We start from the raw sequence: 26,473 nt of genomic DNA, 5'->3' as shown, positions 1-26,473 counted from the left end.
TCACCTGAACTACCACCTACCAACAGTATTTTTGGACAGTTTTCCAGTTTCCCTGAAATTATTAGGATTGAGATATGTTTAAGCATGTACTATTTTAATAGAAAAAAATCCCAATATCAAAAGAGCTCAATCCTATTTATTTGTCAGTTGTCAAAGCCCAAAGCATGTTTTCGGATACAAAATTATCAAACATGCTGGTGTGATACCATCATTCTATCTGTTGGACACAGAACCATTGTCAAGTTGGCTTTGGCTCATTTATGAAGATCTATCTCATACATTTCCTTAGGCTAAATAGTTTTTTGTTGTCATTTTGTGTTTTACATATTTTAAAATTTAAAAAGCACAGTACTCCACTTCTCACCACCATACATCTTCACCATCCACAACCCTTATGTAGTCTCTGAACTCTTAAATAGGTCCCTGGACAATGCAGCAAGCCTACTCAGTGGTTGGTACATTGTATCTCATTTTAAAGTTCTGAATCAGTACATCATAGAAATGCATTCTGAATAATGCATGTCTCCTACTTTAATTACTTGTTTAATTAGTGTGTTTCAAAGCCTAGAGCAACTGCTGTTGCTCAGATGATTAGAAAATTGCTTCCAGTTGCAGAAATCTATTTCCTGTTGTTTTTGCTGGCAGTGATTGCAGACCGACCTCCCCCAGTCATTCGACAAGGTCCTGTGAATCAGACTGTAGCAGTGGATGGTACTTTAGTGCTCAGCTGTGTGGCCACAGGCAGTCCAGTGCCCACAATTCTGTGGAGAAAGGATGGAGTCCTTGTTTCAACCCAAGACTCTCGAATCAAACAGCTGGAGACCGGAGTACTACAGATTCGATATGCTAAGGTAACTTGTGACACCCTGGGTTTCCCATTTTGTTCCACTTTGTTTTTGCCTCCAGCAAACCAGTGTTGAAGCCTCAATTTTTAGAAATAATGAAATGCTAATAGCAGTATTAATATGTTTAATTTGATGCTTTATTCTTTCAGACACTTCTCTGTGTATATTTCTGGTGATATGACTCATAATTTAACCCATGGCAAGTAGTGTAAGGTTTTACATGGAGGAGAAAAGGATGAGAATTTGTGGGAGAAAAAAAAAATGCCTTCCAAGCAGTGATATAATGCGTTCCTTCCATTTTTCAAAGTTATTTTCCAGTACTATATTATGTGCTGTAAACTTCAAGAGTTCTATTGTGAATATTTGGTTCAGCATTTCACAATTACAGAATACTCTACATGCAAACAAAAATGATAAAGCGGTGTATAGATTCAATGTACATTTCAAATCAGAATGTGAAATGATGAAATCTCACAGGTTCGTGGGAACAATTTAGGCATTTACCTTCCCAGGACATCACATCCCATACATGTTCTTTTCAGGACTATATTGTTTTGTTTTGGTTTTTCTTTTTCATTTTAGGTCAAGACGAGACAAGCTCATGGGGCATATGAAAGAATAGCTTTGACAGCAATAAACATAAATTTCAATTGCTTTATTGCCTATTGTGAGTGGCTTCTTTGGAGTTTTGGATCAACATAGCAGTTCATTTCATGTGCTGCGAAAGTTACTATGTTGCACTTTTTTGTGACAGTGATTGTGACTTTGTTATTACATTTGCCAGAACAAAATGACAGCATTCTTGCTTTATCCAATAGTATTTGATGATAGAATTATTGCCTCAAGCAGAGGTATATGGGTTCATTATGCTACTGAGGATTTTACCATTGAGCATGTGACCTGTGTTTGTTTTCTGGCAGTCAGTCTTCTGAAGGGGGAGAGAGCATCATTCTAGCTGGGGTTTAACTTTATACTTGTTAAACTGCCTGAAGTTACAGGTTAGAAAAATAAAATGAGAAAAAAGAGGGAATGCTTTAAGAAGAAATTGTTTTGCGTCTATCCATTTTCTTTTAAATATCTGTTTATCTCCTTTATCCATGTGGATGTAACTCAGGTAAAATATGAAACAGCAAGAAGAGTCATTGGCTATACTTTATTAGCCTTACTATGTGACTTAGTAAATATGAAATATAAATTAGTATTAAAGATTAACCCTTTGAATTTAAGGTTATATACCTCGTGTACTGTGCCTGACGCAGAAATTGATGATATTAATGCACTTAAATACTATATATTTATCATACAATTAGAATAACAATTTGTCTTTTATCTTCATGCAGTATTTTAATTCACATTCAATGAAAACATGTTAAATTAAGAGGAAGCTTCTGGTTAGTGCATTTTAAGGCAGCTATCCATATTCATGGGCCATATACAAAATATAATTCTTTTTCCAGCCCAGTGAGCTCTTGAGTATTTCAAATGTTTATTTTCGGTTTGTCTTCTCAGCTGGGTGATACTGGTCGATACACATGCATTGCATCAACCCCCAGTGGTGAAGCAACGTGGAGTGCTTACATTGAAGTCCAAGGTAAATTTGATAGTATTTTACCTAAAAGTGAAGCTTGAAATGTAGTTGTTTCCTAACTGGTAAAAAGATGAAGTGGATGTCTTGAAGTCTAAGTAGGGGATGGATATTTTATCTACATTTGTGTGCTTCTCTGTGTAAGCATCTTTCATTTCTTTCTTCTTTGTTAGAATTTGGAGTTCCAGTGCAGCCTCCAAGACCCACCGATCCAAATTTAATCCCTAGTGCCCCCTCAAAACCTGAAGTTACAGATGTCAGCCGAAATACAGTAACGTTGTCATGGCAACCAAATTTGAATTCAGGTGCAACCCCAACGTCTTATATTATAGAAGCCTTCAGGTAGAGCGAAGATGGTGTTTGCTAGTTCTCTGTTTTGATTTGCCATTAAATATGCATGTTCTAACTGATGTATCTGTCCATAGCCATGCATCTGGTAGCAGCTGGCAGACCGTAGCAGAGAATGTGAAAACAGAAACATTTGCCATTAAAGGACTCAAACCTAATGCGATTTACCTTTTCCTTGTGAGGGCTGCCAATGCATATGGAATTAGTGATCCCAGCCAGATATCAGACCCAGTGAAAACACAAGGTAAGTACTAATTCACTCAGCCTTGGAACACCTACTTATCTTTAGATGTTACACTTATACAAGTAAAATCATTTGTACTACATGCTAAGATTATATATTTAAAATATATGTGTTTTAGTTGCTCAATTAATTTTTAAATCATGGTGTCTGCAAACTTTCTTATTTTGTTGACTAAACACTCCATGACTTGACAAATAACAAAGAAATGTTTCTCGTTTTATAAAGTCACAAATTCAATGAGCAAAAGGATTATGAGAATATTTTTATAATATATTCAGTTTCTTGATTTTTAAATATGACTACATGTGGATGTAAAATCTTAATCACAAATCTTTTTGTGATTTAATCTTAATCACAAATCACAAAATCTTTAATTATATATAAAATTAAAGAAATTTTGTTTATGAGATTAATATTCATGACCTTTGGGATGAGTCTTGAACATTACAAACATAATCAAGTAATACTCTCTGGAAATCACACAAATGTAAGAGATAGTTGTTCTTAACCCCTCTGTCCAATCTTTCCAAAGCATGGAAATAATCTAGGTCTGTATATTCTTTGGTCGATCTTACATTGTCCATAACGTATTAAACTTTCAAATGGAAATCATGTATGTGTTCATCAAAGCTGAGTTAAAAAAACAGATACAAGGAAGAATGAACATGTTGAAGCTGCTTCTAAACACATTTGAAATTGGGGATTTTTTCACTTGAACCACATTCTGGAAATACTGCTTTTTATTGTCTTTCATGAATAAGAATTATTTTTAGCTTTCAGCAGATTATTATCTCCTATTCACCCTCTTGTTCCTCCTGTTATTTTAATGTTTAAGCAGTGGTAAAACTTGTATATTGAAAAAAAGGTGAATTTGAATCAACCTGTACCTTTTATTTTAATGTATTGTCGTCACAGTTAAAATATACTTTATTCATATAAGATTAGTAAAGAAAGGTTACCTCTAGATGGTAGGAATTAGAAATATAAGATTCTTTTGTGACCATGCAGAGGAATCATAATGTCTCTATCTTTGTGTGTTTCCAAAGCAAAAATTGAAACTTAGTTACAGTGATAGAAACAAACTGTACACAGAAGTACTAAAAGATTTAAATTACTTTTTCCAGTTTTGAGAGAGTGTCTAGCTGCCATGTTGGGCATTTTGTCTTCTCTAAAGAGTGTATAAACAACCTTTTGAGAAGGACCTTTTGTTTCAGAATTCCCAGAGAAAGCAAACCGAGCTATGGAACATGCCCACGTCTGTTTTTTGCTGTGTGAAATCAACACACCCAAATGCATATATTTGCTAGTATGAGTCACTTCACCAGTAGCTTTAATAGTCTCAGAGCCTGCCTTAAGGCAGTTTGAGGTTTTCAGTGTTGTATACGCATTTGTAAAGAATGCAGAAACTAGGACAGCTGTAAAGTGAACTGAAACTTTGGTCCCCAGTACAGTGGTCTCTACCCAATAGACCTTAGTGAAAGTTTCTGATTAACTGTGATTCTGTCATATATACATATGAATGACTTTGTAAAATACATCCTCAGCTGTAAATGGGGAGTTGTTAATGCTTTATCTGTTAACTTGTTTTTTTAAAAATTTTAATCTACTTACCTTTATGCATGATAGCTAGTAGAATAACCTAAGTGAAATGAACCCATGTCAGCTGGAAAACTGGAAACAGTAAAACAGGCATACCGTTTTGAAATCAAAAAATTTGTTATCTCAGCTCCTCAATCTATTAGCAAGCTAGTGAGTCCTGAGCATTGATTCCCTTAACTATATAATGGGGCTAAAAATCCCTACTCCACAGGATTGGACAAGTATTAAATTAGCCAACTTTATGAATATGCAGGACTCAGATTTCTTTTCTATGTTATACCATAAGACTTTGTCATTCGTCATTGGATTTGTATTTCTTTCACTGGACTAAAAATAAGGAAAGTTCATAAAATTTGAGAAACACAGCTCTCATGCTTAAGTGAGAGAACCAGAATTAAGTAACTCGACAGACTGGAATGATGGGCTAGCGCTAACAAGATTAAAATTAATGGAGCAAATTTAAAAGTCTGGTACTTGAACTTAGGTTTTAAAACTTAGCTATAGAAGGATAGGCTGAGGATACTGGGCTTAAAAGGAGTGTGTGCATTGGGTGTGTTGGGGGCAGGGTGAGGGGGAGGCTGACTTCAGTGTTTGAAGTCAATTAGGTAGAACACCTCCCACAGCCAACTGAGTGAGTAGTTGTCCGAAAAACAAATGTAGTCTTAGCAGAATTATATGCAGAGCAAAATCTGAACTGGTGAGATCACGAATAGAGTAATGTGTTCTTTTTTGAGCACTACATTTTCAGGTAGAATTTTAAGATATTTAAAAGGAAGATGAGGATGGTTGGGGAGGCTGCATTGAAAGCTAAAATTCTTATCACTGGAAAAAAAATCCAGAACTTTGCACAAAAAATATCCCCCCAAATAATAAAGTTAGACTAGGCCAGATATTTTTTTTTCCTTAATATTTTAAGAGACTTTTGTGTGAGCAAGATAGGCTTATTCCAACTCCAGGCACCTAAATAAGACCAGCAAATGGAAGTTAACATTGAGGCAAATTTTACTGTCTAGTTTTAGATGGCTTTTGGACACAGTGAAACTGAGCTGAGTCAGACCATAGCAGGAGCCTGGGGAAGAACCTGGGAAAATCCAATTGACAGAAAGAGAATGCGTAAGCAGTTAGGGGAAGAGCCGAGGTGGAGGGAATTCAGGAAAGACTTGTTGGAAATTGATTCACAGGAAGCGGGCAAGCTACTTGTTTTCATAATTTTTCTTTTTAGTGTTGATGGACTGATTGACTGATTTGGCCACATTAGGTCTTCTGCGTGCCACCTGGGATCTTTGGTTGTGGCATTCAATGTCTTAATTGTGTCCTATGAGATCTAGGTCCCTGACCAGGGTTTGAACTCAGCCACCACACTGGGGGCACAGATTCTTAACCACTGGACCACCGAGGAAATCCCAGCATAACTTCTTTAACTGCTTCTGCAGCATGGCTTCAGGAAAGCCTTCCCCAAGTGGAGATTCCTAGGAGTAAACTGGGTCATAGATATAGGGCATAGTTTCCTGTTCCTGACTGTTCCATGTCACAGTAACCCTATCCCAGGGTAATCAAAATGTGCTCTCTCAAATATAAGATTTGATAATGCAAGGGAGATTATAATGAGCAGCTAGCAGGTGGGGTGGGGGGATTGGAGACCAATGAAGGTGGTTGTTGCCACTGTTAATACTGTTCTTTATCCACGTTCTGTCCACACAGCATTCTTGAACCCTATCTTTTAAAGAATATGTACACAGACACAGAATGTACAGAATACGTGTGCTATAGGTAATAAAAGACCAATTATTGTAAATAATGATACGGGACTTGAACAGTCCCATCCTCAAAGATCGTGTATAGGAAACTCCAATACTAGGGAAATGGCAGGGGTAAAATAGTATCTAAGATTTCCTCCAGGTTTGATTCTGAATGTTGGGAAGACCTTTTTCATGATAATACACCTCTTTCAGGAGGAGAAGGAAAACAAGAACGATAAAGAGATCAATTAATAAATGTCTCAATATTATACTATGAAACATTACTTTCCATTTTTCTTGCTTGTGAGGAATTCTCTGAAATAATGTTCTATTTCCAAGGTGGTGACAGTAGGCAAGAGAATCTAGAAACTTTCACGAGAGGATTAACTAGCAAGGTTATCTCCACCAGAGAAATTAGAGGTTGCCATGCAAATTATAGTAGTTTTACCTTTAAAAATGATTACTGACATGTTTGAAGACGCTTCCTAGAAGGCAGACGATTTCCCTGAGGATGGAATCTTACATATGAGAGAGCATATTTAGAAGCTAATGTGTATAATATGTGTCTGTGTTCCATACAGTAATTCACTTTAACTCAGCTAGTGTTAATTAAACGCATTCTATATGTATGTCATTGTGCTAGGTATTCTAGGTTTGTAAAAATGGACCCAATCCCTACCTTCAACAAAAGGACTTTCTATGCCTTAAGAAATTCAGTTCTCACAAAAACACTCCAAAGTGACTTCCACTGATACTGCCATTTGACAGATGAGGTAACTGGCAAATAGTGAGGTTACAAAATCTTCCCAGTGTTACATGGCTGTCAAGTTGCTGAGTTGGGGAGTTGCCAGTTCTGTCCATGAATGATAGATGGTAATTAAGTTCTGCGAGCAATGGAGACTAGTGCGGAAGGAAATATTCCTGAGATGAAAAACTTAACAATCAAGTATTTTCTATCTATAGTCTGTGGCCTGAGGACCAATATGAGCCAAACCTACTCCTAATGTTTGATAAAGGATGAGAAGCCAAAACTCAGTTTTTCTCATTTTGCTTATTTATAAATTTATGTCAGAGGCTCAGTATATATATATATATATACATATATATATATATATATATATATAAAATCAAGGTTTTACATCAGAGTCTTGAATAGTACTCTTGATCTGTCATCTCTTTGATTTGCCTGCCTTCCCTGAACTCTATCAAAGATACTTACCAACCTCATTTGTAAAAATTTTTATTGAAGTATAGTTGATTTACAGGGTTGTGTTAGTTTCAAGTGTATAGCAAGTGAATCAGTTATACAAATGCACATATCTACTCTTTTTAAAATTATTTTCCCAGATAACCGATCTTACTTTTAATATCCATGTTTTTGTTTTCTATCCAAACTCAGTTCTTTCTTTAATTATTCATAAAACTAATATTCTTGTTTCTGTTGCTTATGAGATGGAAAGTAGTCTAGAATATATGTGCCAAAATACAGTATTTGAGGACAATTCTGGATATAAAAGTATTAATTTTCTTCTCTTGTTCATGCTACTGGCTACTGTAAACAAAGCAAAGCATCTGTATTTAGAAAATATCTGTAGAAACAGGCAACTTTTATCAAGTACAGACTTTTTAGTAAGTTTAGCAAAAATACTTCTTTGTTGGGAAAAAAAAAAATCCAACATAAATGAACACTAGTAACGGTTTTAATTATTACTATATGCCTGGTCTCCTTTCTAAAAACATTGATTTTTTGAGATTTAAAGCTCTTTATTGAGCCTTTTTGACAGGGATACGATGATTAAAGTAAAGCAACCATCAGTTAAATAGATGTTAAGTACTCTTTTCTCATCAGATTTATTCTATTCTATCCTGTCCTATCCTGTTGGTGGTTTCCATACCCCCCTTTTATAACCACTAACTTATATCTTATTTGGAAAGATATCTAGGTTTATCTTATAAGATAAGGGGTGTCTAATTTCTTTTTGCGCTTGCTTTCCACTTGGGTGTTTCCATTCTCTTCATTACTCATCTGCTGGTCACAGATCCTGGATATCTCCTTTCTTGCATAGTTAGGATCACTACAGAAGGTTCTGTAACAAACTCAGAGTGGATTGCACTAAGCCGTTCATCCTAGGCGAGAAAGCGATCATTACGTGATAGGAGGAGGCCTCAAACACTGATGTCTGCCGTTGTTATTTTTGCCACCTGCTCTGTTTTGCTTTTTCTATGCCCTCTGCTTGTTCTCTCTCTCTGTATGTCCTGTCCTCCCGATTCTAATAAAAAGGTTAGGTTGTTCCTGTTTGATTCTGTAGCACAGATTGAAATTATTCTTCACAGTTGGAATGATTCTTCTTTTCTGAGATTTGCTATGAATGAAAGGACTGTTTCCCCATGCTTGTATTCACGTCAGAACCATTGTCTAGGCTTGACACAGTCTTCTGGGATTGTTGCAGATATTCCCCCAACCAGTCAGGGGGTGGATCACAAGCAGGTCCAGCGAGAACTGGGGAATGTTGTACTGCATCTCCACAACCCCACCATCCTTTCCTCCTCTTCAATCGAAGTGCACTGGACAGTGAGTCATTGTTGCTGTTGTAATACTTGATCTCAGTTTTAATAAGCAGATGACTTTTTGGAGATCATTATATGAAAAATATGCATATATATATTTTTCCTTACTTCCCCACCAATGATAATTTTATAATATAAACATTGTTTGTTGTGGTAGCTATGAAATGGTTTTAAACAGAGAAAAATGTCATCTTGCGTGTATTTTATATTATGCAGTAATGAACTGGGTTGGGAAGACCCCCAGGAGAAGGGCATGGCAACCCATTCCAGTATTCTTGCCTGGAGAGTCCCATGCACAGAAGAGCCTGGCGGGCTGTGGTCTGTGGGGTAGAAAAGAGTCAGACGTGACTGAGTGACTAAGCACACATACAATGAACTTTACCCGTCTCAAAGGAAACAAGCTATGTATTCCTAATACTCTTCAAAAGAGTGTATATAACTTACAGAATTATTAACATATGAACATTTTTAACTGAGAACTATTTCTAAATAGCATTCAGTAGTCTTTTAAAATTAGAAAATGGAAAACACATGTTGTTTCCTCATCCCCTTGACACTCTGACTTATCTCTAGCTGTCTACCAGAGAACTGCCATGGTGCGGCACATTTCTGCATGAAGCATAGAAATTCATAGCTAATCTTATACATTAAGCTGGATAAGTGGACAGATTACAGAGGATAGTGATTTGTTTTTCATATTCTACCTCATATAGACTAGAAAACTGTGAGATGAAGCCAGATAGAATTTTTTTGCCTCTTGTCACATTAATTTTCATGATTTTCTAACAAGTCAATGGAAGGAATGAGTGATTGCATTTTATTTGTCATTGTAATAGGTGGACCAACAGTCTCAGTATATTCAAGGATACAAAGTTCTTTACCGCCCGTCTGGAGCCAACCATGGTGAATCCGAGTGGTTAGTTTTTGAAGTGAGGACCCCAACCAAAAATAGTGTGGTTATCCCTGATCTCAAAAAAGGAGTCAACTATGAAATTAAAGCTCGTCCTTTTTTTAATGAATTTCAAGGAGCAGATAGTGAAATTAAATTTGCCAAAACGCTAGAAGAAGGCAAGTATAATGAAATGTGTGATGACTATGCATTGCAGTACTTTCATTAGGCTTTTATTAATGTAATTGAAAAATTTTAATGGTAATAGTGACATTATTAACTGTCTTGGTAGTGAGCATTATATTTTGTTAATAGATGTTATTTAATTAGAACTACTAAAAACTAAAGTCTGTAATACTTGACTTGCTTTAATAGCAGCCTATATAAAAATGTGCAAATATGAACATTGTATTACTTAGTGACATATCTTGGATATATCTAATTATTCAGAATTAAAATTCACATTTAAAGATGTAATTATCCTCAATTTGCTTGCCTTTCTGTTAATTTTTTCATTCATTTATCAAATGTTATTTTGAGTGAGGATTTGTAAATAAAGTGAGTAATGTCTTGGTTTGCCCAGGACCTTCTGGGATTAACATTTTATGGTTCATATCCCTAGAAACCCCTCAGCTCTACACAAGTCAGTATGTCTAGCCACTCTGTAACTGGAAATTAAAATTAGTATTTACATAAACGTTACAAGTTACATGTCACAGGTATAATCTTTAAAAATAACAAGAATTGTTCCTAAATTGTTCCTTTGATTACAGTAAATTATAATACAGTTAATGTCATGGATGGTTAGCATTTATACTTTTGAACATTTTAGGGAGACAGTGGCACTTGGATAGGAGAGAGAGGAATTCCCCTGGAATGTTTTGTGGAAATAGCTAATCTATATAACTTTGGTTATAGAAAATTCACAGTAACAATAAGTTAGCAGTATCGAGGAAAAATTTAAACAGTTTGGGACTAATCAGACTTGGATGAGACACATCCTTATATATATATATATATATATTTATAGACATAAACTTTGTTCTGTTTAATGGTTTAAATGCCTGCTTTCAATGTTTTTTAATATGCTTATTTATAAACTTGCTCTTTAAAACAATTTAATAGCACCCAGTGCCCCACCTCAAAGTGTAACTGTATCAAAGAATGATGGAAATGGAACTGCAATTCTTGTTAGTTGGCAGCCACCTCCTGAAGATACTCAAAATGGAATGGTCCAAGAGTATAAGGTAAATACATGTATAGTAAAAAAGCAAGCTTGGTTATATTGTTCATGGATATTTGGCGCCATCTGCTGGTGAGCATAGCAACATAAATTTTTTTTTTTTAATACTTGTCCGTTGAGTCAATAATTGTGAAATACTTTTTTCTTAAGCCATTTGAAAAAATAATAATTTAAAAGAGAGCATTTACCTGCTCACAGTATATATAGATGCTCACACAAGTAACACATGTAAAGACTAGTCAAAATTTATTCCCCCCACCCCCAAAGGCAGCTTAAATGCATTTGCAGAATTAGTTTGCCCCATGGAATTGTATCAGATATGGTTTCTTTCTTTGTTTCAACACATTTGGAATTTTGTAACATTGGAGGTGAGTTGGTAAAATTATTTCAGTGTGCCTGAAAATTTTTTAATAAATTTGTCTTCATCTTTCAGCATCTCTAAACAAAATTTTATGTCTCAGAGGAAATTCAATTTTAAATTTCTATATATGTTTGAATGAAATTTTTTAAACATACGATATATTGGAAGTAATTTAATTCAGTGATTCTAAATAATTATTTTTACCTGTGAAGTTAATCATCTCTAATCATTGAATTTAGAAAGGCTTACCTAGATTATTTTCAAGCAAATATATTAAGCATGCCAAGGTACAATAAAATTAAGTTAGGGACATGATATTTATCCTATTAATGAATAACCATTAGAGCACAGTCTTAATGAGCTATGTTAAATGAGTAAATGATAGATTGAATTATGGAAATCACACAAGAAAGTAAATTTCTCTTGTATTTTTTCAATATGTATGTAAACACATTACATACTAGAAGACTTTTTAACTGCAAGACGTATATTTCTATAGACAGTGCTTTATATGTCCATGATACCTCAGTATTTTTCTAGTTACTAGTTAAATTATATGTACTGAATTGTCTCATAAATGTGAAAACTTACCTGTTTCTATTGATATGAAATTGATGGTAAGAAAGTAAATACACGTTTACCTTCTACAGGTAATTGCATGCTAATATCAGAATTACTTATGGAATCGTTTTCCAAATATAGGTGCGTGGCCACCATTCTGAAAGATTCTGGTTCAGCATCTGTAATAAGGCCCTTGTTTATATACTTTGGTAGATCTTTCCAGGTGGTGTTGATATGCATTTTGGGTAAGGCCCAAATAAAGACCGTAAATATACTTCTGAGTACCAAAATAATTTGTACGATGACCAAATATACTGAGCTTAATTTTAGGTATAACATTTCATTTTAAAATGACTTTTAAAAACAAACTAAAAACCTCTTTATGAATTTGTGTATAATTTAAAGGGGTGACATTTTTTTTAAGTATTTAAAATACTGTTATAAATGTACTGTGTGTATTTTAGGGTGTTTGAAATTAGATCTTCTACTGTAATTGAGTCATTAATAGGTAAGAATCTCTACACTTTGAACTTTCTCATGAATTTCAAGATTATTTCAATACTGGGATGCTATGGTTCAGTCTGGAAAAATAAACTGTTATAGAGATTTTTAAGCATATAGAATAAGGCGCTATCTCAGCTCTCAAGCAAAATTGTGTTAATGTAGGCATTTTCCCCTAAGAGTCAAAACTCATTTCTCTCCTAAAGAAATGAGAAAGGGTGGATTTCACTTAACTTCATGGTCAATTTAAAATAATAAAATGCCTTTCACAACCTGATTGACTGGTACAAAATCAGTTTGTGGCTTTGGTTCAGCTGTGTAATGTAATTGGGGGAAAAAAAAATCACAAAGGACTCTTTATTTCCAAATGATCAGACCCTGGTATAGAGTCTGACCATTTGTTGGTATTATGCATTGAAACAATATTAAAATAATATTAACTTTCAAAGCAAAAAAGATTTTTGCCCATGTGAAAGAGGACACTGACATTCTTAGATTCATTTTAAATCCCATTTCCTATTACAGTTTAAACAATAGGCTACTTGAAAATAATCCCACATCTTGCTGGAGGACATCATAAAGCATACAGAGCGTGTTTTACTACTGCGTGGATCATTTTCTTATAGAAATTAAGTCCAGATACTGTCATGCATCATGTCCAAGATCTACAACATTGCAAAAGATCACTCTAATAATTCAGTAATCCTTTAGAGAAATTTAAATTAAGGATTATAGCGTAGCTCGGAGATCTTAATTTCCTACAAATAATTTCCTACCACAAATATCATCAAAGTTAATGAGAGATACAATAATTTTCTTATTAGAATATTTTTCTTTCAAATTAAATATGTATTGTTATTAGGATCTTGTATTTTATCAAAAACTAATTAATATTACCATAAATACAAGATCAGAGTGCTATTTTTCTTTCATGGATAATAGTTTAACATACCATTGATGGAAAAAATCTTAGGATGACCCTTACTCTTTATGTTCAGTTATATTTATTTTTTAGGTCTTGGTGGTCTGGAACACATATTTCCGGAAAAGACTTCTATAATAGGTCCTGGCTCCATCTCTTTATTTATTATGAACTTTTTATATTGTATTGGGGTGTAGCCAGTTAACAATGTTGTGATAGCTTCAGGAGAACAGTCAAGGGACTCAGTCACACATACACATGGATCCATTCTCCTCCAACACCCCCCCCTGCCATCCAGGCTCCCACATAACATTGAGCAGAGTTCCATGTGCTAAATATGTCCTTGTTTTCTTTTTAAAAACCATGCTTATGCCGAGATAGTTTAGATTGCTCAGAAACTCTCTCTTTTTAAATCAACTGCTTCTTGTTTTGACATAAAAAGTGATGGTGCTGTAACAGCGTCAGGTAATTTTATCCCTGAGAACTGTTGAAATAAAGTATTAGAAACACAGTTTCCCACTCATTTTTATTTTGTGATATCTGGTATTATGCCCAGTCCATAGCAGAAATGAAAACACTGAATGATGATAGGTAAGTTACTGTTCTTTATCTGGATGTATACAGGTTTTTGCAAGTTCCTTTTATTTTCTTCTGGCATATAATACCTAGGTGTATTTTTTTAATAAGCAAATCCTGTTGATAAGAACCAGGTTCTTTGTAGAATCGCCTGGTATAATCTTCTGTAGAAACATTTGTAGAATCACTTGATATAATTCTTTAAGAGTATATAAGAAAGTTCAAAGAGGTTTTTAACGTACTACTAACACTAGGTTTGACAGGAAGCATCTTCTCAGAACTAGATTAGGGGAAAATGACTTTTGAAACTTCCTATATTAGGTTCATGATAGATCTGAACTCTGTCTAGGTCTAAAACCACAATACTATGTTGATCTTTATATTAACTTACGTAACTGTTGTGTTCTTCTTACAGGTCTGGTGTCTGGGCAATGAAACGCGATACCATATAAACAAGACAGTAGATGGTTCCACCTTTTCTGTGGTCATTCCCTCACTGGTTCCTGGGATCCGATATAGTGTAGAGGTGGCAGCCAGCACGGGCGCCGGGTCGGGGGTGAAGAGTGAGCCACAGTTCATCCAGTTAGGTGAGTGCCAGTGCAGACCTGGTTGGAAAGACTTAGCACTGTACCCAGTGTCCTCCTTTGCTTTTTGGTACGTAGTGGAGGCAGCCAGTGCGAGTTGCACAGACTATGGAATGTGCCGATAGAATTACAAAAATAATATTGTTAGCTTCATTTTATCTGTCTATAGTATCACAACTAAATTTAAACTTATCCAAACGAACATTTTAAATGGTTTTTCGAGCAAAAGGCTGTAAATGTTCAGTGTCATCCTTTTCCTGTCCTATTGCATTTTTTCCCATCTGTCAACAAATACTATTAACTGAGCACCAGTGAGGCCTCCTCGACTTTCCTGCTGTCTCCATGCTATAGAATCTGTCTGCCATGCAGGAGACCCAGGTTCAGTCCCTGCGGAGGGAAGATTCCCCTGGAGAAGGAAATGGCAACCCGCTCCAGTGTTCTTGCTTGGAGAATCCCTTGCACAGAGGAGCCTGACAGTCCATAGGGCTGCAAAAGAGTAGGACAGGATTTAGCAACTAAACAACAACAAAGGATGCCTCAGTGAACAGGAAAGATGTGGTTAAAAAAAAAATTTCTATGTAAAACTTAAACTAAGTATTTGAAGTTTAGGGCAATATGCAATTTATATTTACCATTTTTGTCTATTTAAAATGGTATTGCATGTGACAACAAAAGATAGACTGAGATGTTAAAGAGCATTGAAATATGGTATATGCTAGTTACTTAAAAAGTTAAAAGTACAGTGTGCTTCAAAACTGGTTAGAGGAATAAAAAATATGCAGAACACTTAGTTGCCATACTTCGTTATAGAGACATACGCATACAATTCAAAGTATCAAATGGTTACCAGTCAAATCTAAAAGAAACAACAACAAAAAAAACAGCAACAAAATTGTAAATGGAAGGAGAAGAGAAAAGGTGTTAAGAGATGATAGTGAAATTTCATGATACTGAGAAGCATATAGTCAACTTTGTTCCTTCCAGGTCAGAAGTTAAGCATTAGTAGTATTTTATGCCAGTTGCTAAACTATGAAAAAGAATCAGATACATGAGTCTTCGTATATCACAAAGAAGTACATAGTATTGTTTCTTGTTGGTAATAGTGATGACATCTTAGAAATTATCTCACAACAAAATTAAGAAACATTCTACTTTGAATAAACTTTGTTGGCATACATAAGGAACCTTATATCCAATTTGGAAACTGTTGTTGATGTTCCACTGTCAAGATAATACTAGCTGCTGTACCAGATACACTTGCAGAATTTCTGTAAAGTAACACAGAGTCCACCTGAAGTCCAGTGATTGTAGACATGGAGAATCTCAGGCTGATGCGGCTTCCAAGGTTGACCCTGGGCCAGCAGAAAGGAAGACAAGAAACATACAGTGTGGGGCAAGGTTTAAATGGCACCATGTCTGGAAATTGTGCATGTTGCTGCTGCACAGAGCTCAGTTTTGTGATTCCAAGCAGATGAATGGGAACACTACAAAATTAAGACACTGACTAGGGAGTTACCCCCTGACAGCTGTATGCTATGAGCGAACCATTCAAGCTTTAGTGGAGAGCTTGTCGCCTCTACTGCAGACATGGGCCAGAATTTAATTCTGAGAATATCTTTTACCTTTAACGCTTTTTTTTTTTCAACAGATTATAATATGCACAACTTTTAAGTGATAAAAAGAAGTAGCTTCATGGTTTTATTTCTGGTTCATTCCAAATTTTTAAGCAGTATAGAAAACAATTTTTTTAAAATTACTTGACTATTGCAGTGTATGGGAGAAAACAGTTTAAGGTATGGGAGAAAACGGTCTAAACATAGGTCTTTTTACTCAGATAGTTGCCTAGTTTTGTGAAAAGTTAGTATTAACTTACATTGTCATTTCATTTGTCTACTTTTAAAATTATATATGACTTCTAGTTCTGGGTTTTCAAAAATGACTTGGAAAAAAGGACCATGTGTAACTTTATTTATTTAAGATTTAAATCATAGGATTTAAGGATCAAATTGATTTTCTTGAAATTATAAATGTGTGCCAGTTTTCCATATCTTAATATAGCCTCAGCTGCAGTGAGACAAAGACTGAGATAGAGAAGGGCCATTTTAATTCATTAGTCACACTGCACTTTATTCTGTTAAGCCCATCTGGTCGCCTGCATGGAACCCCTCTTAGCTGTCTTCATAAAATCTGAAGCCACCCAACTTAACTTTGTGCAAATAGCCATGAAATCTATAAACCTAGCAGATACAAAGGGTGTATTAGAAATAAAAAGAATAGATCCACTTGGTGAACTTACAGAGGATGAAGTGCTCTTAGGATAACCATAGATAAAAGAGTCTGGAACATGAAATGAAACTTTCAGTCAAGAAACAGTTGAAGGCAGGCTGCTTGTGAAAATAGATTTTTCAGCCTTGACCCTATAGAATGAAATCTGGAATTCTGTTTAAGAAAAAGATAAATAAAAACACACCCATATACAACACGAGTAGCAATTTAGCCCTATATAGAAAAGACTATTTTCCTACGGTTGTTTCCTTAGCCTTGGAATGCTTTCTATTTTACCTGCCAGTGTCTTATCAGAAAGCAATATCTTTTAATAAGAAAAAAACTATTTTTTTTGTATTTGAGAAATATTATTCATAAACAATGAGTTATTCCAATTATTTTTCTGGAAAAAAAAGTTTTGGACTGGAAAAAATGTTTCTACTTTAAAGCAGGTGGTTTTAGCAGAACAATTTTAGAGTCAAATGATTTAACAATTGTAAGAAAGCACCAATTCTAATGAAATAGGCAAACACCTTCCTGTTTGACCAGGTGTTGTAGGGGAAGAACATTAAGAGTGCAGATACAGATAGTAAGTAATTCTTACAGATAGTAAGAATTCTGCCACTGGGCATCCTCAGCACTGGCATCACTTAGTGCCCACAAAGTAGGTTATTCCTTGATGATAGAGGAACAGCTTCCAGACTTTTATAGACTTTGCAAACTGCTCTGTGTGACGTGGTAAAATGGTGGGCTTGAGCCAGGAGTCTCATAGTAGGTTGAAACAAAAGTGTGAACTAAGTAAATTTCAATAGCCATAATTCCATTAGTCTTAAATTCTTGAATCAAAATAGCTAAGAGAAAATAGGAGCCTTTTCCGCTATTCATGACACTTGATAATCTTGTCCATATTTAATGTTCTTATAGCTGTCTCTGGCCATGGTTCTTGTCTTAAAAGAAAGTTTTCTTTAAGGGTTCCATGGCAGTTCAGTGGTTAGAACTCGGCGCTGTCACTGCTGAGGGCCCGGGTTTAAGCCCTGGCTGGGGAACTAAGATCCCACAGGTCACATGGTGTGTGGCCAGAAACATAAAAATAAAAATTCCACTTTTTTTTAAAAGACTTTTTCATAGTTCCTTCAGTGATAACAAAATCTGTTTTTCATTGGTTCTTAATGATCCTGAATTTTTATAGACCCTTCTGAACATAGTTCCAAATAATGTGTTTCTGAGGTAGTTAAGCGTCTTAGACTATTCAAGGGTGGGGGAGAGGAGATACACACACACACACACACGCGCACACACACACACACACACAGAGTCCATGGGGCCGATACACATACACACACACACACAGTCCATGGGGCCGTAAAAGAGTCAGATACAACTTAGCAACTAAACAAGTCAATACTCCTCATTTGTATTCTTGGGGTAAAGTATTTCACTTTTTAGAAGTGTAATTTGTATTTTATCTCAGTTTGCACTGAAAATCCCATTGGTGAACTGCAGTTTTCTGGAGCAAAATATAGGAATTATGGGCTATTATCTTTGTTTTAAAATATATTCCATAAAATTGTTGTGTTTGTTTTGAATTCAAATAAATAAAGTGAATATAATCTTGCCCCAAATCCCATGAACTCTTTTAATTGACAATGGTGCATGTTACAATGAAAAGCAGAAATTATTGTCCAAAAATTAACAACATAATGATGGCCACTTTACGTATATAAGCATGTGCTTATTGTCTCACTGCGTTTTAAACCCCAATGAACCCAAAGATGGCTTTTTCAGATTCTCATGGAAACCCCGTGTCACCTGAGGACCAAGTCAGCCTTGCTCAGCAGATCTCAGACGTAGTGAAGCAGCCGGCATTCATTGCAGGAATCGGGGCTGCCTGTTGGATCATCCTTATGGTTTTTAGCATCTGGCTCTATCGACACCGAAAGAAGAGAAATGGGCTGGCTAGTACTTACGCGGGTATCAGAAAAGGTATTACCTTTCCTAAATTTTTCATGTTTTACATAACTCTTGTTTTCAATATATGACTCTAAGTTATCCTTGATTATATATCCTATATTATTATTTTAACATATAAAAATTTACAAAACTGCTTTTATTTTATTGCAATGTCTAGGTATAAACTCCACTTGGATATCAGTACTACAATAGGACTTATCTGTTTCAAGCTCAATTTCTTTAAAATATGTTTCACCAGGGTAGGTCTTCACTTGGTGGTGATACCATTCCCTTGTTCTCTTAGGGAATTACTTTATTGCTTTACATCCTGGAGGAAAATTTTTAATCTCCATGTCTCAGGAATTACAGATCCAAGCTTTGGACTGTCATACAACTTTAAAGGGAGCATCATTCCCCTTTGTGAAGCGAAAGAGATTATTTATAAATAATTGTATTTCTGATTATTTATAAAATAATTGTTTCTTAGTGAATATCGAATGCATGAATGAACAATGTGCTTCAGTTTGCAGAGAGAGAACACTTAGTACTTTTTTATTGTTATGTTTAAAGTTGCAGAGCTGACTACGTATATACTGTTGATGGACAACGATAATTTTGTTAAAAATGTATCTGCAGTTAAAGTTTATTTGGCTAAAGTTATTTATAATTTTATGGATGAGTCAAATAAGCTGAAGGATTCGCAGACACTTTTTCCACATATTCTCAAAGTCTGCAGATTGGTGGTTCATATTTTTCATTTCCTGATGAGTTTTTTATCACTCTCAGACAGATAATCCTTGTCCCCTTCTCTCCTCAAATATCTTCATCAACTCTGGGCTATCAACAAGGTGATTGTAAGTTTTCAGCCCACAGGCCCACTTTATGTCTTTAGTCCAACTAAATTATTGACAGTGCTCCTTTGGGTCTCAAAATTGTCTTGGTTTTTGGATGACAGGGTATACATCCACCCTAGTTATAGGGTCTATAAGTCTAAGACAATACTTTTGCTGCAAAGCAGATTTTAAGAGGATGACTAGTAAATACCCACTCCCACCATCACACTCCTTAAAAAAAGAATTGTCTACATATTTCCTAAATGAACATTTCCCACGTGGCTTGGCCATGCCATTTCTCTGAGCATTGATATGGCAAAGTCAGAATTTGTTAGAGCTAGTTAGACCTTTTCTCAATGAAAAGTCCTACTTACTATCCCTCTGAGTTTGTGAAACAGTCTAAGATAGCAGTCTAAAATATTTGTGCTCTCGGTCACAAGGGGTCTTGGCAAATTCATCACCCACACCGTGGAAATCGATGAACGTGCCTCTGGCCCATGGCTCCACAGCAGTCTCCCTATGTACACACATTTGCCTTAGCATTATCGTCCTTAAATATGTTTTTTTCAGATATGTGTCCTATGTCAATATTAAAACAAAAATGTCAGTATCCCTGCCTGTGAAATGGAAAATGGGGACTGAGAGGTTACTGCGAAGAGACTAAGTGCTCATCACACATTCAAAGAACAGTGTCAGGGCCACGCATTACCATATAAAACCTTTGCCCCAAAAATAAGGCAGAGAAGGGGTTTGTGGGTGTCTGTGTGTTGTGGAGCAGGGCACGGGCGGGCTGTTGGGCGTTGTGTTCTGAAATCCCATTTGAATGAGGAAAAGTGACTAATATCTAGATATAGAATCTTTTGAGTTTCTAGGAATTTTATAATTTTTATTACCATGAGTGTGATAGCTGTGCAGTTATAACAATGGAATGCTCTCTCTAGTTTTGAAACCTAAATATGTGACATGAAACCTTCTTCCCTTCTGAAATGTTTCTTTTCTCTTACTAATGCACTGTAAGCATGCTTGAAAATGCCTATGCGCTCTTTCTGCAAAACCTATTACACTAATATTGTCCTTTTAACTAGCTCGTGTTAAGCAGAAATCATAGAACATAATCACAAATGTAATTGGTGAGCATTTGATTCTGCTTTCCTCACTCTGCCTTTTTGGCACTTTTTCATATTTCTGGTTCTATGCAATTTTAAAAAGTGAATTCTGAAATCTTAAATTGACTGTGCCCGAAACAATGCTGGTCAGCCTAAGAAAAAATGAAGTGAAATATTTAAAAGAAATCCATGTGAAAGAGCCTACTGCCCTATGAAACATCAAGCCAGGGTTTGACTTTGGATAGTGAGCATTTTTAACATTTTCCCCCTACATTTATCTGTGGGTATTCCCTCTGCTTGTACCCTTTGTCCACATAGTGCACCAGCATCACTGGATAAAATGATTTATTTTATTACTGGAAGCTTTGAGAATTAAGTTGTCCTTTGGTGAACCAGCTGTAAAAATTTCATTTAGATGGACCTCTTTTCATCTCTTCTTCCATTCCTTAAACTGAGGTTAGCAGTTGGCTAGGAGTACTGACAAGGACCTTTCATTTTTTCCCTGTGTCCTTGTGATTGCAAATTAATGGTCAGGCACTCCATTCTTGCTTGAGTACCTTTACTTTCAAATGGATGTCTTTTATATTTTTTATGAGGACGAGTTACTGTTGCTCTGAATTTTTGATTGTAGCTAAATTACATTGACTCTCTGAAAAGACCTGACTGAAAGAAAACGCAATAGAATTCTTAAGACAGAGACTGCTCTACAGCAAAAGAAGACAGTGTATAAACTGGATCGCCAGCGCTGAGAGTTTTGTGTTTTTTTTCCTTCCTAGTATACTTAGAGATGAAATGGTTTGGTAAGAAGTGACAGTTGTAAAGGATGCTATGGCATTCAAGTCTGCAACCCCAGTGCTCTAATCCTAAAGTAAATTTCTTGTAGACATTCAAATATGAAGTGGAAAATACATTTTTGACAGCTTTTTGATCCATGATAAGTAATCAGTATTCTAGTTTGTGTGTATTAAGGATTTCTTAAAAGCAAATTTGAGTCTTCAAGGAGTAATGTAGATTCTCTTGCTTTCTTTACCAGGGCAGTGTTTACTTTAAATTAATGTGAAGAGCTTGGGAAAAAAAAAAAAAGTCAGCCTCCTCCCTCTATGAAATGTCATAGAAATAACTCTGGTGTTATCCAACAGCCAGGAATGGGAGAAGATAGGACAAGTGGGGGAGGCAAGAATGCCACTTTTGAGGTCTGCAGTTCAATTTCAGGCATTATTGATTAGATTAAGATTTATAACTGCAGAGAGTGAAGATTTTCAGAGGAGCATTATTGTTCTATTGTTTAGCTTTTGATGTGCTATTATTTTTAGATGCTCAGCCTACTTCTAGAAAGCTTCTAGGTATAAACTATAATAGCAGAATTAAAGTTAAAACCCCCTATATAGTCTGTCCATTCACAAATTTCTATGATGATAAAAATGTAGCCATACACTCTTTATATTAAGGCATCAGGCATTGCTTGTCAGCGAAACAGCTCAGTTTTATGGTTTTCTTTGTTCCAGTTTTTTCTTTGCTTGCTTTCTTCCTTCCTTCCCTTTTCTTTCTTCCTTTCTTTCTGTCTTCTTCCCTCCCTCCTTTTCTTTCGGTCTTTTTCCTTTCTTCTTCTTTCGGTCTTCTGTCTACTTTTCTTTCTGTCTTTATGTCATTTGCTCTCTCCTTCCCTCTCTCTGTATCACTGTCTCTCTCTAGGTGATGAATGCTCATGTGCACCTATTATATTAGTTAGTCCACTTTAATAAGCATTTACTTTCAGATTTCTAGATAAGGTTAGGCAAGACCCTGATAATACTTGTTTAAGAACCCATTATCCAGTGTTTGGAAGTGATTAATAGTAGAGGATTCCTGTTTGTACCAAAGCGGTGAGCCAAGTCTCCATTATTAAAAGCAGGGGTCATCCGCAGGCTAACCCAGCACAGTCCCCACCCCCCTCCCATCCTAGAATGTCAGATGCTTCGAAATGGTACCTGCAGAGACCCTCAGATTCGGTTTTATTCACTATCAGAGCGTCAGAACGACTGGCTTAGTTATTTACATTTGTTTTATGTTCAGCTGTCTGCTTGATTTATACTAATGTGATATGTTCCCTTTCTCTCTTCAGCTTAATAACTGGTTTGTATTTTGTTTTGATTTTTCAGTCCCGTCTTTTACCTTCACACCAACAGGTATATATTTGCGCTTACCCTCCTCCTTTCCTTTGTTAGTTCGGCATGTGTTGTACTATTGTGTTGCTGTTTTTATTTCATTTTCTGCAGTAAGCTGGGGGGAAAGGACTTACGATGGAAACAGTACTTCATTTACTCATACCGGCATGCACTTGAAGTAGAAGCGGTTGGTGTTGCTCGTCATCCTTCAGTGCAGTTGTTTATTCATGATTCCACAATGCATCTGAGCCTTGTTTGCATGAGTTTCATTAGATAGGCAAACTGTTTCTACCCTCAGCATGATTTAACATGCTAATGATCAATTGATTATTTTAGACTTGGCAGTGCATTTTTTCCCCCTTAACTTAAGCTTTCTGGATTTCCAACAAAATTTTCTCTCCCAAGCAATTCTCTGTTCATAGAATCAACATTCTTAAAGGTAACCAAAATACACAGCACATTTGAAAGATAAAACTTTTCATTTTCCCTAAGTCCAAGTCCTAATATTCTGTTCTATTCAGTTTCTTTCAAAGAGGGTCCTCTTCTTTCACATCACCTTTAGTAAAAATGTACCTGTGGTCCTCCTTTCTCGGTTTTAATCCAGTTATTATAATCACTGGATGCAGTTATCTCTCCTTAACAGACTCCCAGTTTGGAGTTCTTCTAAGTAGCAGAATTTGGCAGCTTTTAGAAACACATTTGTTCTTAGAAAATGTGTCTGTATATACAGAAAAGCTTATATTTTAACCCCTTGACAACTATGTGCAAATCTTTTTTTGTCATGGCTAAATTTTATATCCATAACTTATTAAGCTGAGAATGCTTTCAGGGCCATTAAAATATATTTTCACTATGTATACATGTCTGATGAAAACATAATGAGAAATATTTTCTCAAACCACAATAAAACATAGGTCGCATTAATTAATAGTCACAACTTGGCATACAGCTTTGTGTGTGGAGAGAAAGGTTTATTTTCACGTTTATATCCGTCTTACTGGTACTCATATTTCTGGGGAAATGGTCTGGTAGGTTTTTATTTTCCAAAATGTAAGATTCCACTTATATAAAATCATGAAATTACATGATCTAATAATAAATTCAAGATAGAAACTGAGAATGTGAATGTACAAATGTGTAATAGTTATGATGTTTAATAAGAGTATACTGAAGTTTGCTTCTCCTTAGTTTTCAAACTTGTTAACACATTAAGAAAATAAGAATAACATTTAATTCTATACCATCTTTAAAAAAATACTAGTTGAATCAGAAATCTATTTCCTGTGATGAGTGTTTGCAATGCTTCTAAGTAGAAAGGGAGAAAGCATTCCATTCGAGAAAGATGCTCTTGAATGTCATAGCTTTTGATATATAAATGCAAGCATGTCTATTAATTGTTCCTTTTTGTTTTTTTGTAACATTCCAGTAACTTATCAGAGAGGAGGCGAAGCTGTGAGCAGTGGAGGGAGGTAATTATCTTGTTGGTTTTTAGATTCTAAGGGAACTTCCAGATATTTCTTCTTGTCTTGCTCGATGACATCACTTTCTTTGCTTAAAAGGTTTAACTTAAAGGTGAAATGTGTTTAAATCTTTAGAACTACTCCAAGAACAACTCCATTTTTCTCTGCTTTAGAACCAAGCATGTTAACACACAAATGCAGTTGATTGGAGCTGGTGCATCTTAGGCAGTGAACACCAGAGGGAGCACTTTAACCAGAAAAGACAGACTTGCTGATTTAGCAAATCATTAGAAAGAGTTAAAGTAATTAAGTGATGGCATTTATGAAGATTAAGAAATATAGCTAGTTAACAGATACTATCAAACAAAAAGTGTTCATTTGGAAACCTGCTGAACACAGCACTGGCTCATAAGTTGTAGGTTATATCTGTTTGTTTGCTCTTGTTATAAATTCAACATAGTTCAGTCTCCATTCACAGGGAAATATGTTGAAATAAAAGGAGAATCTAGGTAGTTTGTTAACACGGAGATTTTTTTTTCCTCTCTAATTAAAATGAACCTCAATCCTACATTTATGACTTTTTGGTAATTATTATTCAGTGAACTTTAATATATTCACAGAGAAATCACAAATTGATGTGACAGTCGCCTGAAAGGGGCTGAAAGAAGGTATAAGTTACATGAGCCAAACATCAGAATTTTCTAAGATAATTCTTTCTTTTCAAAAACAGCAACTTCTAGCTTAGGAGGTAAGAAAAAAAATTTTTTTTCGACCAAAACCATTTTATAATTCAAATTCAGTTAGCTTATTGAGTGCCCTGCTTTGTATAGTTAGATAACATTATCCTTGAATCTGAAGAACATACCATCTGATGATAAAATTACTGAATTTAGTGTATGACAAAATGTGATAAAAGAAAGAAGAAACATAAAACTGCTAACCATCTTTAGTAAAATGCTGTACAAATCTAACAGTAAGCACTAATCTCTTCTTTTCTGGGAACTGCTGCTGGCTTTCTGTTTTCATACCTGTGAAACAAAGCTAGCCACTGAAAGACCCCACAGCAAGGGGGGTCTTCACAGGAATAAATCCACTTGATTCAGGAATTAAACCAGGGCATGTTTTTGCAACCAGGGAAATCCTATCTAAATCATAGCCTAGACATTCATGAAACAGCCTTTGGCATAAGAACATTCTCTCATGGATAAATCTGGAATGCCTGATGGTACCACCACCTCTCTGCACGTATATATTCATGGCTATAGACATCAGCTTTCTCATTAATCAGAGCATAGGAAAATGCTTATTGAGCATCTTCTGTGTATTCTGCACCAGCCTCTGTGCATGGGCATGTGCACAGATGTGTTGTGTCTCTTACACACATACACACACAAACACATGTGTAAAGTATGGTTCCTGCTCAAAGGGAATTTAGAACCCAAGTAGACCAAATTATCAAGAAGGACATGGTGGGCAGGGATCTCTCATTACCAAATGATAGTTTGTTCAGCCAGACTGGACAATTACAAAGTTCCATTTGGAAAGCATCATCAAATAGAATTAACCTTTTGAATGTAAAAATAGTATAGCAGCGAAATGGATTTATTTTAAATACCACATAGAAATAATCTTTTTACCAAATGACAAAAGACGCTAGAATGTTATAGAGGCAACAGTTGAATAAAGATATTAGAGTCAGGGCTCAAAATGGCAATTGTATACACAATTTTAAATTTATTTATTCATCAACTCTATTTATTGAATACCTACAATGTGACAGGCACTATTCTAGTTGTCGAGGCTGCTTCAGTGAGCAAAGTCAATACAAGTTCCTGTCCTTCTGAACCTTATATTTAGTGGGGGAGATAGAAGATTAATAATAAGCATTTTTTTAAAAGTCAGCTGTATAGTAGAAGCAGTTGGTGCTTTGGAAAAATAGAACAGGGTAAGCGGATCAGGAATGCCATGAGGAAGAGGTCTCACTAGCTATTTGGGAATGTGTGTGTGTTGTATGTGTGTTCCGTGATCCAGTTTACTAAGTATTTGTAAGTGTGTGTGTGTGTTCTCTGTATGTGTGTTCCATGAGCCAGTATAGTAAGACAGTGAACAGTGAGCTGGACCCCTGTACTCCTCTGATGTGTCCCTAAACA

The 26,473-nt window shown here is 35.5% G+C and overlaps 1 protein-coding gene across 16 annotated transcripts in view; it reads left to right on the top strand.

Annotated features, from left to right (window-relative positions):
* The window catches only part of ROBO1 (roundabout guidance receptor 1), a 1,286,018-nt gene that overhangs the window by 1,210,733 nt on the left and 48,812 nt on the right, over positions 1-26,473 (top strand). For 9 of the 16 annotated variants that reach the window (XM_060416454.1, XM_060416451.1, XM_060416441.1 and 6 more), the window contains 11 exons: positions 646-851; positions 2,355-2,436; positions 2,604-2,772; positions 2,856-3,022; positions 8,811-8,932; positions 9,765-9,996; positions 10,943-11,064; positions 14,397-14,568; positions 18,616-18,813; positions 22,858-22,884; positions 24,290-24,332. In XM_060416454.1, the coding sequence (XP_060272437.1) occupies positions 646-851; positions 2,355-2,436; positions 2,604-2,772; positions 2,856-3,022; positions 8,811-8,932; positions 9,765-9,996; positions 10,943-11,064; positions 14,397-14,568; positions 18,616-18,813; positions 22,858-22,884; positions 24,290-24,332 (1,540 nt within the window). The remainder of the gene's footprint in view (positions 1-645; positions 852-2,354; positions 2,437-2,603; positions 2,773-2,855; positions 3,023-8,810; positions 8,933-9,764; positions 9,997-10,942; positions 11,065-14,396; positions 14,569-18,615; positions 18,814-22,857; positions 22,885-24,289; positions 24,333-26,473) is intronic. The other 7 variants (XM_060416459.1, XM_060416456.1, XM_060416445.1 and 4 more) reach the window with 1 other exon arrangement.

Source organism: Ovis aries, chromosome 1 (genome assembly GCF_016772045.2).
Source record: "Ovis aries strain OAR_USU_Benz2616 breed Rambouillet chromosome 1, ARS-UI_Ramb_v3.0, whole genome shotgun sequence".
NCBI classification, from domain to species: domain Eukaryota; kingdom Metazoa; phylum Chordata; class Mammalia; order Artiodactyla; family Bovidae; genus Ovis; species Ovis aries.
Note: the sequence above shows the minus strand (reverse complement) of the source record. Positions and strands in the feature narration are given on the sequence as shown.